General features: G+C 40.4%; 1 protein-coding gene across 2 annotated transcripts in view; it reads left to right on the plus strand.

Annotated features, from left to right (window-relative positions):
- Window positions 1-18,342, plus strand: part of TTC27 (tetratricopeptide repeat domain 27) — a 185,161-nt gene that overhangs the window by 55,143 nt on the left and 111,676 nt on the right. For both annotated transcript variants that reach the window (XM_073338420.2, XM_073338421.2), the window contains exons 7-9: window positions 1,891-2,027; window positions 6,341-6,453; window positions 10,803-10,869. In XM_073338420.2, the coding sequence (XP_073194521.1) occupies window positions 1,891-2,027; window positions 6,341-6,453; window positions 10,803-10,869 (317 nt within the window). The remainder of the gene's footprint in view (window positions 1-1,890; window positions 2,028-6,340; window positions 6,454-10,802; window positions 10,870-18,342) is intronic.

The following is an 18,342-nucleotide window of genomic DNA, read 5'->3' on the forward strand; positions in this document are numbered from 1 at the left end:
AGGATGCAAAAGTAGTTCTGAAGACTGTTCAGTGCCTATATAGTGGCATCAGTCCAATTTGTAATGAACAGCTGTTGACATCACAGAACACACTATCCTGTCTTTTGGCAATGTTGACAGACAGGACAAGAATCGATTGGCTGTAGAAACATGGAAATTGAATTATCTTCACAAACCTCCGTATGAATTGATTCCTCAGAGCAAGGCTTGGGCTTACTGGCTGGGCTGTACAGAGAATCTTGAACTTCTGTTGCCTCTATTTATACCTCATACCATAAATATAGGATTTCCCAGCTGTAAATAGGACACTTTTTGTGAACATTAAGTTTACTTATAAGTCTTTAAAAATGTCTCATAATGTAAATAAAATAATTTTTTAAACCTAATTTTTCACCTGCATATTTCATTCATATCTGGGTCCAAAAGGAAAATCTTGTGTACTTGTTAAACTAATTGTAAATATATTATTTAGAAACTGTCTTCTTCCCATTTTTCTTCAAGCAGTATATTCACAAGGTTTTTTTCCTCTTAAAACTTAATTTTAGTAATCCTTTAATAAGAACGATGGGTGCATATTGAATGTCCTTATGCAACGTTCATTATGCACTGCGGAAAGTAATTCCTAAAATCATAAGACTTCTTTCCACATAATTTGGAATTAAGTCCCCGACTTTCTAACTGGCTCCACACTTCCTTCGTTGTTCTCTATTTTAAGGGATCAGTAATTTCCTAATTGGTCTTTGATACAAATTGAATAGCATATTCTTCTTTCAGAGCTCTAGTACTTTAAAGATTAAGTAGTAAATGGTTACAAAGCTGGTTGCAATAGATTTTGAATATATGAAAATGTAATATATGCAATTGATGCTACAGCCAAAACATGACATTCTGTTACGTTCTAATATGGACTGTACTACAAACTTGATATTCTAAAGTGGTTTTGCTAAAGTTAATTCAAATTGTTTTCAGTTCATGTATTTAAAAACATAATCAGTGTCATATGGTGTGAGACTCAGAACATAAAAGTTTAACAAGTTAAGGGACAATAAAACCCCAGCAATGACAGTTGATTTTTGTCAGCTGTTGCTTGATTTTACCTAAACGGCTATACCTGTTTTTTCTTAATAAGGGGCGTTAGGGAAATAACTCATTCAAATGTAAAGATTTAAACTAGAAAAGCTATTGTTAAACGGAAAAAATAGTTTGCTGCCCTTGATATATGTGTGCTTTTAATTACTACTTTAGCCAGAGGTTAGGATAGCCCTAGAAATGAATTCTGGTGATCATGCATTTCTCTCAACTAGCGAGACTCCTAAAAGTATTGTGGTTTCTCTCAGTAAATCTATCAGAAGGGTTACAAAGGATGTCTAATGTGAAGGCAAATGAAATGAACATGTGGGGATTGTTGGCATTCTAGACAAACTTACTTTGACATTCATGTTTTGGCTGGATAGTAGGAATGTTGCATCAAAAAAATTCTGGTTTAATATGAAACGTGCAACCTCCCAGCAGATACAATTTTAAAGCTTTTAAGAAGAATTTCATTAAAAAAAATGAAATATCAAATCATTTTTAATGACTATAGTCTTTATTCACTGAACAGTTTTTCATCATGAAAAATAAATATGGTGGGGGTCGGGTTGTTGGCTTTTTTGTTTGTTTTAAAGAAAAGGTGATAGTCCTCAGACAGAGTCCAGTGGTGACCTCTGAATTTTAAAGTCCAATATTTTAAGAACCAGGGTTAGAAATAAATAAAAAATGCTCTTGGATTTTGTGGGTTAGTTCTCATTTTGTTTTTATTTTACATGAAACTTGTAAGTAAATACATGTTCCAGGCGGTGTTGGAGATCCTGATTCCTCTTAATAGTAATAAATCTTAATTTTCTGTAGGTGCTTTGGGAAAAAGGACACGATTTCAGGAAAAGCATGTAGCACAACTTATACTTGATGTCCAAAGGAAAGATGATGTCGTCCTTTCTCACCGTGAGCTAAGCCCAGCACCAACTGCTCTGGAAAATTTAACAAAGGTATGCACTGGAAATAAATTGTTCTTTAGTAGTTCACGATTTTTAAAACTCATTTGAACACACAGCAAAGCTTCTCTTCTGGAACATTTGTGGAAAGGGGTCAGAATGTGAGTAGGATGGACTTATTTGTTCTGAAAAAGTTTTGATCATGATTTTGGGACTATTAGTGGATTTACTTGGTTTAATTTGTTTATTGTGAATGTTGAGTTTTGTAAAGGACATCCAGAGCTTAGGACAGGTGCTTCTATTATCTGTTTTATAAATCTAAATAAATTACAAATAAATGTATATAAATCCCTAAGATTGGTTGTATGACTTTAGTGACTGTCTTATTCCATTTGATGCACAGAAATTTTCATGTGTAGATCATATCCAGAAGTTGTGATCACATACTCACTTGGCATACGTTTTCCTCTTAAACTCGCATAGTGCACAGATAAAGAAGACTGTTATTTAATTTAATAATGTTTTAAAGAAAATACACCTATTAATCAGGCCTCTGTCCCTGCCCTCATTTCCTTCTCCCTGAGAGACACACTTTGGACCCTTTCATAGCCCAAAATGGAACTACTGAAGCTCACCTGGTCATCAGAAATAACACACTATTACCATGTAGGTTTCTAGCATCTGATGCCCTGTCTCTCACACTTTAGAGTAGAACTAGCATTAAATGGCTAGGGGCTAAATCTTTAGAGGGGCAGAGCAATTTCCACTGACATCCAAAAATCCTTCTGGGGTACAGGCCTGACCAGTAAACGTTGTATCAGTGCCTGTCATGCACCCCTAGGTGCCTCAGAAGGCTTTGCTGCTGTTGCTCACAGCCATCCAACCAGCATGTAGCTCACACCTTGAGTGTCTGTGTATAGCGGCAGGCCCTGGTCTGGCAGCTCTGACTCCAGCAGCCTGCCAGCAACACATCAGTCACACTCTGGCTTCCTTGGTTACTACTTGCAGGCTGACCCAACACATTCCTACTCCCAGATTTTCACTAAAACATGTGCTTTGCAATGTCTAGCCCTCTCCTAGACAGTTCATTGCCCCTGTAAGGAATCAATATTCAACAGTTTGTTACTTTAACTTGAGTTATCAAACAGTTCAGTTTAAACACAGCGCTGGATTGGTTTAGAGTAAAAATAAAACAAGTTTATTAACAAAAGAATAGGATTTTCAGTGAATTCAAGTATAAAGAGATAAAGTTAAAAATGATTATAAGCAAATAAAAGCAAAAACAAGTGTCTAAAAGTCAAAAACTTAATCTAGTAAATTTTGGTTCAAGAGGGCCTTTCTCATCCACAATCTTCCAGCAAGACGATGGCTGACCCTTTCCTCAGTCAGGATGTCTCCCAGAGGCCCAAAGGTGATGGTGCCTTTGTTGTCTTAGGTGAAAGAGAGAACTTGGGATTTTCCGCCCCTTTCTTTTGTAGTCCAGTGAACATTTAAAGTGGATTCATGTGAAGGTTACCCTTCAAAGTAAAGTTTATACAAGTGGTAAGGAAGGCAACATAAAGTCTGGTGGTGAAGGAGCCTCCATGCTTTTTCTTCCCCACCTGTGTTAGCTGTGTATAGTGGCAGGCCCCGGTCTAGCAGCTCTGACTCCAGCAGTTTGCCAGCAACACACCAGTCACGTTCTGGCTTCCTTGGTTACTACTTGCAGGCTGACCCCAACACACTCCTACTCCCAGATTTTCACTAAAACATGTGCTTTGCAATGCAAACAAATTGTGCTGTTTCCTGCCATCGTCTCCTAGGGTTGCCAACTTTTTAATCACAGGAAACCCAACACCCTTGTCCGACCCCTTCCCCAGGGGCCTGTCTCAATCACTCCATCCCCCGTCCCTCTGTAGCTCGCTCCACCCCACCCTTGCTCACATGTTCATTTTCATTGGGCTGGGGCAAGGGGATGGTGTGTGGGAGGGGGTGAGTGCTCCGACTGGAGATGCAGACTCTGGAGTGGGGCCTGGGATGAAGGGTTTGCAGTGCAGGATAGGGCTCTGGGCTGGGGCATATTTTCTATAAAGATTATTACATAGCATGTAGGGTGTGAATCCAGGGACTGCTTTCAGTCACACAGAATAAGTATGGCAAACATTAAAAGGCACGCCATGCGTGTCTAGGATTGTGGGGGGAAATGTACAATATTATACTGTTTGAGAAATAGTCTATGATTATGTGATTCAGCCTTGAAAAACTGATAAGTAAAAAAAAAAATAAAACAGCTCAGGCACAAAATTTGCTTGTCTGTCCTTTCATTATTTTCATCTTATGGTTATCATTCTGGCATTTTACTCACCCATCAAGTAAGATGACTTGCATGTCCAAAAAAAGCTTGTTCCAGGAGTGTGGGCAAGTAGAATTTCTTAATGCTGAAAAAATTAAATACTATATCATAATGCATAAAAGTGGGGCAATTAAGGCTGTATGTAACTTCTAAATCTGGCATTTGCTGATTTTTTTTTTTTTAGTGCATCCTTAAATTCCTTTGTGTTCTGTGGAATATGGAAAAGTTTACTGAACAAAAAACCTATTAATTGCAATATATGGTGAATAATAATTGTACAAAACAAAGCCAATGAAGCCATCTGACTTTGTACTTGACTAGATGCAATCAAACTAACATAGGTACTCTCTAATGCCATCTGGTGCTGGCCAGCTTTAGGCTACTTCTTTACTATGAGCTAGGGGTGTGCTTGCCCTGCTCACATACACATACTTGTGCTAACTCTCATTGAACTAGTGTGAGTCTAAATTGCAGTGTAGCAGCTGCAGAAGCACATGAAAACCAGTGGGTGAGTACTTAGCAAGGACAAGCTGTGCCTCCGCAGCTGCTATCCATGCTACCATGAGTACACTATTTGTTAGCTCTGTGAAAGCCAGCACGAGTATGTGTATTCGAATCACACCCTCATTCATAGTGTAGAGGTAGCCTTGGTGTGTTTGGTTGCATCACAAGAAAATATATTTTGTATCTCGGAACAAACAGTTTCAGACTTCTTTTTTGTTGCAGGAAGGTAGAAGAATAGAGCTGTGAGAAGGTAAATTTCAGAGGCCTTGTCTATAGTCAGATGGACGTACACAAGTTAAACTAAATCTCTTAAAATCATGCCTTTAGTTAAATAGGTGCATGATTGTGTAGAGGCAAGGCCTGAGATGTGGGGTATATGTTTAGACTCTTAATGCCATTCTGGTGTGAGGAATGTTGGATTAGTCTTAATCTGAAAACAGTCCTGAACAGCTTCTTTCGTTTTGCATGTAGTTTGTCAGCTTGGATTGTAAAAACATGTGCAAGACATGATCTAATCTCAATATAATATATTTCAATTGACCATCTTACATAAGTAAGTTAACACTAACTGAATCTGTTCAGTCAGCCTAATGACTGCTGTAATTTCTCTGGCTTGTAGACTAGAACTTGGACACTGCTTATTGATTATCTTATAATTCCTTAATGTAACTTCTGTTACGTCTGATGAAGTAGAGTCAGCTGCTCTCTTCTTAAGTGGCTAGCTCATATTGGAAGAGGATAGAATTTTTGGTTGGCTGTGTTTAGTCAATACATAGAAACTGTGATGAATACCAACATACTCTAGAAATGTACTTTCAGTATACTTTAAAAAGAGAACAGAACTGCATATTTTCACACAAAAAGCCCTTTGTTTTGAGGGAGTAGATGAATAGAACTTCTTTGTTTTATTTGACGTATTGTTGTAGTTCTAAGATTTTTGTACTTCTGCCAGTTTCAAGCTTTTTGGCCTCACGATTAAACTTCAGTTATTGACCTTATAGATTATTTTTAGGTCTTAACATTAACTTCATCATTTAAAGGGTCAGTAATCATAAAATATTGCATGTTCAGTGAGCATTGAAACAAAAACTAATTACTGAGAATCATTGTAAAATCCATCTTCTCTTGTGACAAACCATAAAAACAGTCTTTCTTGGATGGTGTTGTTAACTGGGAAAAAAAGTCAGTAAAGATAGTCATAGTTGTTGCCCTTCTCTCTTGAAGACAATATTCATTTTCCTATTAGAGCAGTGAAAATGCCCCCAGTGTCAGATCTTTGACATTCTGCAGCACAATGACTATCCTTCTAGCAAAAAAGGACTGGATGATGCTCCTTTCCACTGTTCAGACAGCTGGAGAGGTTGCTGCTAAAGAATTATAAAAGCTGATTTGCAGTTCAGTTATTTTATAAAATATCTATTGTGACATTCAAACAGTTAAATATGTTCTCATTTGATATTGGGGGCAACAAAATAAGCTAAAGGTATTACTATAATAGTTTGTATTTACTTTACAATGTGTTTTTCAACAGAATTATGATTTAAATGATGACACAGTGCTAAATGAGATAAAATTAGCAGATGCTGATCAGTACCAGTTGCCTGACCTGTGTGCAGAAGAACTTGCTGTTATCCTTGGAGTTTGGTAAGTTTATTGGTATCTTTGTTCCTTTTGTAAAATCTCCCTTGAATCTTGTGAAATGTTAAAAAATAAAATCTCAGTGAAATAAGGTCTTTTTTTTTTTTTAAATCAAGACTAGAGCATATACTAAGCTATAGTCTTGATAAAATTGCCCTCTATAACACTGATAGAGAGCTATGCACAGCTGTTTGCCCCCCACCCCCAGGTATTAATATATACTCTGGGTTAATTAATAAGTAAAAATGTAGACATATCCAACATGACTTTTTTTTCCTGTCTTGCTCGCTTAGACTGTAAGCTCTTTGAGGCAGAGGAAATGTGTAGCTGTTTGTCCAGCACCTAGAATGAGGAAAAAAGAAAAGGAGTACTTGTGGCACCTTAGCGACTAACAAATTTATTTGAGCATAAGCTTTCGTGAGCTACAGCTCACTTCATCAGGTGCATTCAGTGGAAAATACAGTGGGAAGATTTATATACATAGAGAACATGAAACAATGGGTGTTACCATACTCACTGTAACGAGAGTGATCAGGTAAGGTGAGCTATTACCAGCAGGAGAGCCGGGGGGGACCTTTTGTAGTGATGATCAAGGTGGGCCATTTCCAGCAGTTGACAAGAACATCTGAGGAACAGTCGAGGGGAAATAAACATGGGGAAATAGTTTTACTTTGTGTAATGACCCATCCACTCCCAGTCTCTATTCAAGCCTAAGTTAATTGTATCCAGTTTGCAAATTAATTCCAATTCAGCAGTCTCTCGTTGGAGTCTATTTTTTCACATTTGGGGACAATGTATACCTTCAAATCAGCGGCACTGCTGTGGGTACCTGCATGGCCCCACAGTATGCCAACATTTTTATGGCTGACTTAGAGCAACACTTCCTCAGCTCTCGTCCCCTAATGCCCCTACTCGCGCTACATTGATGACATCTTCATCATCTGTACCCATGGAAAAGAAGCCCTTGAGGAATTCCACCATGATTTCAACAATTTCCATTCCACTATCAACCTCAGCCTGGACCAGTCCACACAAGAGATCCACTTCTTGGACACTACAGTGCTAATAAGCGATGGTCACATAAACACCACCCTATACAGGAAACCTACTGACCGCTATTCCTACCTACATGCCTCCAGCTTTCATCCAGACCACACCACAGGATCCATTCTCTACAGCCAAGCTCTACGATACAAGTGCATTTGCTCCAACCCCTCAGACAGAGACAAACACCTACAAGATCTCTATCAAGCATTCTTACAACTACAATACCCACCTGCTGAAGTGAAGAAACAGATTGACAGAGCCAGAAGAGTACCCAGAAGTCGCCTACTACAGGACAGGCCCAAGAAAGAAAATAATAGAACGCCACTAGCCGTCACCTTCAGCCCCTAACTAAAACCTCTCCAACGCATCATCAAGGATCTACAACCTATCCTGAAGGATGACCCATCACTCTCATAGGTCTTGGGGACAGGCCAGTCCTTGCTTACAGACAGCCCCCAGCCTGAAGCAAATACTCACCAGCAACCACACAACAGAACCACTAACCCAGGAACCTATCCTTGCAACAAAGCCCGTTGCCAACTATGTCCACATATCTATTCAGGGGACACTATCATAGGGCCTAATCACATCAGCCACACTATCAGAGGCTCGTTCACCTGCACATCTACCAATGTGACATATGCCATCATGTGCCAGCAATGCCCCTCTACCATGTACATTGGTCAAACTAGACAGTCTCTACGTAAAAGAATAAATGGACACAAATCAGACATCAAGAATTATAACATTCAAAAACCAATCGGAGAACACTTCAGTCTCTCTGGTCACTGGATTACAGACCTAAAAGTTGCAATTCTTCAACAAAAAAACTTCAAAAACAGACTCCAACGAGAGACTGCTGAATTGGAATTAATTTGCAAACCAGATACAATTAACTTAGGCTTGAATAGAGACTGGGAGTGGATGAGTCATTACAGAAAGTAAAACTATTTCCCCATGTTTATTCCCCTTCTCCCCCTCCCCCCCCACTGTTCCTCAGACGTTCTTGTCAACTGCTGGAAATGGCCCACCTTGATTATCACTACAAAAGGTTCGCCCCCCCTACCCCCCTGCTCTCCTGCTGGTAATAGCTCACCTTACCTGATCACTCTCGTTACAGTGTGTATGGTAACACCCAGTGTCTCATGTTCTCTATGTATATAAATCTTCCCACTGTATTTTCCACTGAATGCATCCGATGAAGTGAGCTGTAGCTCATGAAAGCTTATGGTCAAATACATTTGTTAGTCTCTAAGGTGCCACAAGTACTCCTTTTCTCTTTGCGAATACAGACTAACACGGCTGCTACTCTGAAACCTACAATGATGAGGTGTTTAGGCACTATTGGAATGCAAATAAAAATTATTGTATTTCTCATCCTCCTTTTTCCCTACTGTGCCCTCTCTGAGACCCCATCATCTTTTTTATCTGTCACTGAGTTCTTGAGTCACATGTAGAGCTAGATAAAGCTCTTTGGACAGGGTATCTCTTTCCTTTGTTCTGAAAAACCTATGGTATGCTTCTCGGATGCTGTGTACATATTATATTTGTTACTCTGGAGGAAGTAAAATGGTATTCAATAAAAAATTTTAAATGGGATTAATAAAATCCCATGATCCATGAAAATTCTTTCCCAACTCTTAATTAGGTAGTTGCAGTGGATTAGGAGGATGTTCAGTGTGGTGAGAGCAAAGAAAACAAAATGTAAATATTTTAGGTACAATACTATATAACATTTTCAAGTTAAGCTTTCTCCATAGATAGATGTCAGTGAGGGAATTTATTCTGTATTGAAATTATGTTCTGCTCTGATATTAATGAAACATAAGGTTGAAAAATATAAATGGACACAATTCAGGAAATGAAAATGTTATGATTAAAATGCAACTTTAACTGTGTCCATTGTGCTTATGAGTGGTAACAATCTTTTAACTAGTTGTATATTATGTATACAAATAGTTGTATATTATGTCTATAATGTAACTGTACAATATATGCACAAAGTATAATTATTACAGTTGGAGGATAATTAGATTTGAGACCAAAAATTTCTCCCATTTGAAGTGTATAGAATTAAAGAGCATAATCACTTTTCATGTTCAGTATATAACATGAGAATTTGTGCAACTTTATCTGAAGAACGCTACCACTGTATTCTTTATACTTTGCAAAAAGCAATTATAAAGTTTCAGCGGAGAGCATTCTTTGTTTATAGTGTGATTTAGGCCTTAATATAATTTGGTGTTTCACATGGGAGTGGAATTATAACCCTGTTGTCTCCTTTTGTATTATTGATGGACTTCATATATCACTAGCATTACATTATGGGATTTGGTGAGCTATTCTGAGTTGTTCATGTAAGAAATGTCCAATTATTTGGAGTTGTGTACCCATTTCCTTCTTTGGCTTTACAGATACATCCTACTATGATTAATATGCTTGCCAACTCTCATCTTCTGCTCTGTTTTTGGCTTTTCCCTTGTGTTTGCTCACTATGGCTTGCTGGCAGCTTACTGGACAAGGAGCCCTCTGTCAGTGCTCCTTGACAGATTGAGAGGAGGTTGCAGGTTCCAGAAATATTTACCTTTTAGTACTTCTCCTTTAAAGGTTATGGAGTTTTTCTTTTTGAAGAAGATTGTGTCCAATTACCCATGGATCAGTAATCCAAACATAAACAAGTTCCTGGAAAGACAGAAAATGGATTTAAAATACTGGCTTAATATAGCTCAGTTTACACTGCTTATAAGCTTAAACGAGATAAAGTATCTTGGCTTGTTTACAGAGAGAGTGAGTGGATAAAAAAGACAACTAAACGCATAACATCCCTTGAAAGTAATCCCTTTCTCTGACCACTTTCTTTCTCTTTGTGTCCCCCTTGACACACTTATTAAATCCTTTCTCTAGTTCTCCCAGTTTTCTGAAGGCAAAGAGCTATAATAGAAGTTCATACAACAGTTTTGCTCTCCACCCTCTAGAAGGTGGCACTAAGGAAGAGAAAACAGTGATTAATGGCCACTTTGAAGGGCCTTAACAACCTATCTCTTGGGTACCATCTTTCGAAAACCACCTTGACAGGATGTAACATACCCAAATATGGGTTTTTTTTCTTTTTTCAATTATCTGACTTAAGGACAAAGGCTCAAACCCTCTGTTGCACATACATAATAAAATATTTTTTATTCATAACATTGTTTTCTAGAAGATGTTTTTAGCTTTTTGCAAATTTGAGAAGCATGCTTTATATATAAAGATTGTACCCATTGAACTGAAATTATTTTGTGTATACTCAAATAATTCTTGTTTCACAGCATAGATTTCCAAAAGAACAACCCAATACACAAGCTAACTGAAGAGGAGCTTTCAGCATTTACATCAGTAAGTAACTTATCTCTGCTTTTTACTATATTTATATGTTCCTTCAACTTCTCTAAGTGAAGTACTAAGCTGCGACCCATCAGCTATTTTGGTGAAATTGTTTATGAATAAAAACTAATCTGGTTTTGGTCTGTTGCGTCCATAATTATGAAAAAGCACATTCATTCTCTCTCTCATATCAATGCTGAAATTCAGCCTTGTTTGCTTCACCAACTCTGCATTATGAAGTTTACATTTAAAAAACCCCAAATGCTATTTTCATTTCAATGTCTTTTACAAACATTTAATGAGAGAATTTCTGATGATTTTAGATTTAGATTCCCTACTCAGAGTTGAAATGTAATGATACAGGTCAGGCCCTTATAACAAATTCTTCACATTGATTTAGTTCTGAAAGTACTTCCCTACCTTGTGAGCATCTAATTCTCAAGAGTCTTTTGTAAATTAAATAGTATAGTGCAGTCAGAAACAGTATTCTGATCCTTGCGAAGCCTTAAACACAGGAGCGTACATATTCTTTTTTTGGGGCTCAACTGAACTGAAGTAATTGAAAGCCAAATAAGTATTGTTTACACATTTCTTTAGGATAGTTTCTATCTGTTATATTTGACTTATACTGAAAGTGAAGGATTTTGTAGAGTGCTTTAGAGTGGCCCACTAAATCCAGGTTTTAGCATTACTACTCTGTGAACTTGTTCTGTGTTCCATTGTCAAGGTTCATCAACATTTCTAAGTCTGTCATTTGTGGTGGGTGGGGAGACTTTATTGAAATATTCAAAATTATAATAGTATTGTGAAAATTTATTAATCAGTAGTTGTCCATTAGTTGCTTTTCTGAAGTCCAGGGTCCATATTCTGCTGTTCTCCTTTCTTCCTTTTGTCAGGATCCTGAACTTGACCATCTCATGGTTACTGCTGCCCACCTTCTTCTAGTTCCCCTACCAATTCTTCCCAGTTTGTGAGCAGCAGGTCAAGAGGAGCACAGCCCCTCATTGGTTCCTCCAGCACTTGCATCAGGAAGTTGTCCCGAACACTCTCCAAAAACTTCCTGGATTGTCTGTGCACTGCTGTATTGCTCTCCCAGCAGATGTCAGAAGTCCCCTATAAGAACCAGGGCCAGTGATCTGGAAACTTCTGTTAGTTAGCTGTCTGAAGAAAGCCTCGTCTACCTCATCCTCCTGGTCTGGTGGTCTATAGCAGATGCCCCCCACGACATCACCCTTGTTGATCTTGCCTCTAAACTTAACCCAAAGACTCTGAACAGGCTGTCCTCCATTTTTCATGCTGGAGCTCTGAGTAATCATACTGCTCTCTTACATACAGTGCAACTTCTCCACCTTTTCTCCCTTTTCTCAGCATGACCACTGTCACTTGAACTAAACTAACTTCAGATTAGATAACTCAAGTTAATTCTGCAGTGAAGGTTAATCTTATTAGGGTATGTCTACAGTACGAAATTATTTTGAAATTATTCTATTTGAATTTTCAGAAGCTATTTTATACATTCAGTCTTCTGAGTACCCACTAAAGTGTGTGAATTCGGCAGATTGCGTCCACAGTACCAAGGCTAGCATCGAATGTCAGAGCAGTGCTTTGTGGGTAGCTATTGCACATTTCCCGCAGTCCCCGCTGCCCATTGAAATTCTGTGTTAAGCTCCCAGTGCATGGTGGGGCAAAAACATTCTTGCAGGTGTTTCTGGGTGTGTGTCGTCAGAAAGCTACAGCAGACAATCATTTCGCGCCTTTTTGGCTTACAGATGCCATACTGCTTTCAGCGGACGGTGCACCGCTGCTCTCCTTCTACTATGAATCCACATCTCCAACTCAACTTTGCTTGGCCATCGTGAACCGAACAGCACAGCTTCCGCCGCCAACTCTGGTCTCCTGCTATTGTCACACTTTGGAGCTTCTCCATGTTGTCTGTCCTGGGTTCCACCTCCATGAAAGCCACAGAAGACAACCATTTTCCGCCATTGTTCGGCTACCGTGAACCAAACAGCACAGCTTCTGCTGCCACTCTGCTCTCCTACATTTCGCACCCTTTTTCCAGGATTATCTGTCCAGGCGCCATAGCCATGGAGCCCAATCAGATCTCCGCTGCAGTTTTGACCATTGTAAATACCTCGCGCATTATCCATCAGTATGTGCAGAACCTGCAAAACCGGGCGAGGAAGCGACGACAGCGTGATTACTACAGTGATGAGGACATGGACACAGATGGCATGGCATGTGGCGATTGGGAGATCACGGTGGTGTTGGGCCAGGTTCATGCTGTGGAACGCCGATTCTGGGCCCAGGAAACAAGCTAAGACTGGTGGGACCGCATAGTGTTGCAGGTACAGGATGATTCCCAGTGGCTGAGAAACTTTCGTATGTATAGGGCCACTTTCATGGAACTTTGTGACTTGCTGTCCCCTGCCCTTAAGCGCAAAGACACCAAAATGAGAGCAGACCTCACAGTTGAGAAGTGAGTGGCCATAGCCCTGTGGAAGCTTGCAACACCCGACAGCTACCAGTTAGTCAGGAATCAGTTTGGAGTGGGGAAATCTACTGTGGGGGCTGCTGTGCTGCAAGTAGCCAACACAATCATTGACCACCTGCTATCAAGGGTAGTGACTTTGGGAAATGTGCAGACCATTGTGGATGGCTTTAATGCGCTGGGGTTCCCTAACTGCGGTGGGGCGATAGACGGAACGCATATCCCTATTTTGGCTCCGGCACACCGGAGCGGCCAGTACATAAACTGCAAGGGGTACTTTTCCATGGTGCTGCAAGCACTGGTGGATCACAAGGGACGTTTCACCGACATCAACGTGGGATGGCTGGGAAAGGTGCATGAAGCTCACATCTTCAGGAACTCTAGTCTGTTTGAACAGCTGCAGGAAGGAACTTACTTCCCAGACCAGAAAATTACTGTTGGGGATGTTGAAATGCCAATAGTTATCCTCGGGGACCCAGCCTTAACGCCATGGCTCATGAAGCTGTACGTACAGCCTGGACAGTAGTAAGGAGCAGTTCAACTATAGGCTGAGCAAGTGCAGAATGGTGGTAGAATGTGCTTTTGGATGTTTGAAAGCACACTAGCACAGTTTACTGACTCGGTTAGATCTCAGCGCAACCAATATTCCAGTTGTAATTGCTGCTTGTTGTGTGCTCCGCAATGTCTGTGAGAGTAAGGGGGAGACGTTTATGGTGGGGTGGGAGGTAGAGGCAACTCGCCTGGTGACCAGTTTCGCACAGCCAGACAACAGGGCAATTAGAAGAGCACAGCATGGCGCGCTGCACATCAGAGAAGCTTTGAAAGCCAGTTTCATGACTGGCCAGGGTACCGTGTGAGAGTTGTTTGTTTCTCTTAGTTACCCGCCCCTTAATATATATATACCCTTAATAATATAAATATATATATATATATATATATATATATATATATATATATATATATATATATATATATATATATATATATATATAATGAAAGGAAATAAAGTCACAACTGTTTAAAAAACGTTCTTTATTATTTGTTGCACAAAACATTGAGAGAAATCAAAAGCTAGACAAGGGAGGGCGGGTATTGGGTTACAGGTGTGGAGGAGGAGGGAAGGACAAGTCCAGAAACCAGATCAAAATTTCGGGTATGCCAGCTTTCTGCTGCTTGTGCAATCCTCTGGGGTTGACTGTGTGGATCCCCATAGCCTTCCCCCGCCCTCCCCCCCATGTTCTTGGGCATCTGGGTGAGGAGGCTATGGAACTTGGGGAGGAGGGAGGGCGGTTATTCAGGGGCTGCAGCAGCAGTCTGTGGTCTTGCTGCCTTTCCCGCATTAGATCCACCATACAGCGGAACATGACAGTTTGCTCCCTCATGAGCTTGACTGTAGCATCCTGCCTGCTCTCGTCGCGCATGTCCCTCCTCTCTTCATATTCATGTAATGCTTTACATGACTCCACAATTGTTTGCCTCCACACATTCAGCTGGACCATATCAGTGCAGGAGGACTGCATGAGCTCGGCAAACATGTCGTCCCGAGTTCGTTTTTTCCGCTTTCTAATCTGGACCAGCCTCTGGGACGGTGTAGATAGGGGCCACATTGAAACATTTGCACCTGCTGCAGGAGGAGAAAAAGGGAGGGTAGTATTTTAAGATACATTTTAGAGAACAAAGGGGACAGCTGTTTCTCAGTGAAACAGGTAATTCATAGTACACGGCACATGTTCTTTCTGTACAAGATCTCATTTTGTCTCTTACACTGAAGTGCCTGCCACTTTGGTGTGAGTAAGCCAACACATGCGGCCAGGCAACAGAATTCAGCTTGCAGGCAGCGGCCAGGCAACAGAATTCAGGTTGCAGGCAGCCTGCAGGCTCTCTGGGATGATCGCTTCACACAGCACCCTCACCGCACGCGTGCACACACACCCACCATGGGACTCCGATGAGGCTCTGTGCAGTGATGAGTCCTTTAAACTAAATGCGAACAGCCCAGCGCAGCTGGGTTTCCCCCCACCACATGGCTCCAATCAAGCTCTCACTCACCAGAAGTGCCTTCTCCAGGGTTATGGTCCAGGAGCATGTTTTGGGAGTAGGGGGAGGCTATTGGCTCCAACTTTAAGAATAGTTCCTGGCTAGGGGGGAAAACAGATTCCCCACTTTCCGCCTGTGCACTCACCTCCTCCTTCTCCTCCTCCTCCAAAAACTCATCCTTCTCGCTCCGGGCTATTCCCCCCTTGCAGGTGTCCACGGACGGTGGTGGAGTAGTGGTGTCGTTACCCCCCATAATTGCATGCAATTCACGGTAGAAGTGGCATGTATGGGGCTGTGACGCAGAGCACCCATTCACCTCCCTGGCTTTTTGGTACACTTGCTCCTTGATTTTTGTATGACACTGTTCTGTGTCCTTGGAGTAGCCTCTTTCTGTCATGGCCCTAGAGACTTTAGCACACGTATTTGCGTTCCTTTTTTTGGAACGTAGTTCTGCCGTAACAGATTAGTCTCCCCAACATGCAATGAGATCCAGTACCTCCTGTTCGGACCATGCTGGAGCTCGTCTGTGAATCTGGGACTGCATGGGCACCTGTGATGGTGGACTCTGCATGGTTGCCTGTGGTGGTGGACTGTGCTGATGGTCACCAAACAGGAAATTCAAAAGTTCCTGGGGCTTTTACTGCCTACCTGGCTAGTGCATTGGAGTTCAGAGTGTTGTCCAGAGTGGTCACAAGGGAGCATTCTGGGATAGTTCCCGGAGGCCAATATCGTCACATTGAGTCCACAGTACCTGTAACCCGGACCTGCAATCTTGATTTTAGCACTACTCCACTTGCTGAGGTGGAATACAAAAATAGGAGTAAAGAGCCCTTTAAATTGAAAAAACTGGTTTGGTCGTGTGGACAGAACCAGTTTTATTTCGAGGTAACTCGGCTAATTCCGAAATAACTGCGATACGGTAGAAGGCAAAAGGACACTGCTAGAAAACAGGTTCGAGAAAACTGATGTCCCTGTGAGTCCAGAGTTATTCAGGGACACAGCCATAAAGTTGATGGTGATGTCTAGTTACATCTTCTTTTCTGGTCTGGTCAAAGCATCTTACAGGATCGGGGGGGTCCCAGAGCTCCAACACTAGTCTAAATGTCTGTCGTGCAATTTTTATAGCCCTGTAGCATGAGCTGAGTTAGCTAGTACAGTTGTTTTATCGAGGTGTAGACATACCCTGAGTTACTGTAAAGGAGTTTGGTGAAGAGGTCACAACTACTCTCTGGTTACCCCAGACTCTCTCTTTGGGTTGTCTTCCTCGTGGTATATCTTTAGAGTCTACGTCTGTGGTGCTCATATCTGTCCTTAGTAGTGGCATAATATTGACATTCTTGATACTGTAGCTTCATTGCTGTCCAAAGATTCTGGATAGCAGCCGTGAAACTGACCAGAATCTTTTAAAATTCCCTCTCCTGCTGCTTGACTGTCATGAACAGAGGAGAGGAGATGGAGTTGTCTGGAGACTCAAGAAGACAATTCTACGTTGTTCTGTTCATGTACAGTATGGCTGCAACGAAAATTTTAAGGCTAGAGATTTCTGCTTTTTTAATGAAGTCTTGCATTCTGTAGAAATTCATAGCTTAGGTTTCCATGCTCACCAGGAAAAGTGATTTTTTTTCACGCCCTGTCTATAATTTTAGACAATACTTGAAACTGAAAAGCTAGATTTCTGAGGCATTCTGGCTGTTGGAGTGCAGTTAAGACTATGATGAGATGATAATAAATAAGTAGTCTGAATATTTAATATTCTCATAGCTTAAAAATATCAATCTTCCTGGGAAGAAAGCATTTAAATATTCAAGTGAGGAAAAATTCCTGTCTTTTACTGAATTATCTCTGGTGATTTTGAGACACTGATCTTTTGCCACAGATTTAAGTATTGAACCAAAAACAACTTCTCGTCATGATAAACCAGTTTCAAGTGCACTGGATGTTAGACTCCATATTTCTGATGCCCCTTCTGAAACTTCTTCCAGTCAGTATCTTCCTTTACTTCGCCTCCCTTTTTCTTAAGCCTTTAAATTAGACGTTCAATAAGGATATGCATTTAGAAATTCACTTTTTACTGCCTTTCAGTGGTATCGGACATAAATTATATTGAATCAGTAAACTGTTTTCCCTTTACTCATCCCCTGCATTGCCGTTAAAAATGATGGCTTTCCACGCTTCTAATACCAGCCGCTGATGGCTCCTTTACTTGTCCTTTGTTCTTCCCTGGAATAGCATCGCTGTCCCATCTCACATTGTTTTTTCCTTGTGGAAAAGCAGTAGACTATGATGAATACAGCAGAATGACATATTTAGATCTCTTACAAATCTAATGTCAGGATAAATGGGGAAATCCACAAATCTATTTTTATCTAGAGTTGGGCAAATACTGAAAGAGTATTCATGGATATTAACTCGGGTAAAAACCATGAATTTACATTGATTTGTGTTCATTTTCCATGACATTCCTATGAATTCTATTTGCTACAAGAAAATTTGTTAGAAGAGATCTCATGAATATCCATACAAATGTGTTCAGAAAGATTTGCTCTGCTTTGTTTTTTTTAAAAAAAGGAGTACTTGTGGCACCTTAAAGACTAACAAATTTATTTGAGCATAAGCTTTTGTGAACTACAGCTCACTTCATCGGATGCTGAAGTGAGCTGTAGCTAACAAAAGCTTATGCTCAAATAAATTTTAGTCTCTAAGGTGCCACAAGTACTCCTTTTCTTTTTGAAAATACAGACTAACACAGCTGCTACTCTGAAACCTTTGTTTTTTTAATTATTATTATTTTGCTTTTCTTGTTGATAGTATTGTTCCTCCACCATGATTGACGCTTCTGTGTGACCTAAGTGATCATTCAGATACCACATATAATAATTGGTTGAAGATAAAATGGAGGTAAATCATTTGCAAACTGTGCAGAGGTTAAGATGTTTGTATAGGATGTTCTTCAAGTG

Source organism: Lepidochelys kempii, chromosome 3 (assembly GCF_965140285.1).
Source record: "Lepidochelys kempii isolate rLepKem1 chromosome 3, rLepKem1.hap1, whole genome shotgun sequence".
NCBI classification, from domain to species: domain Eukaryota; kingdom Metazoa; phylum Chordata; order Testudines; family Cheloniidae; genus Lepidochelys; species Lepidochelys kempii.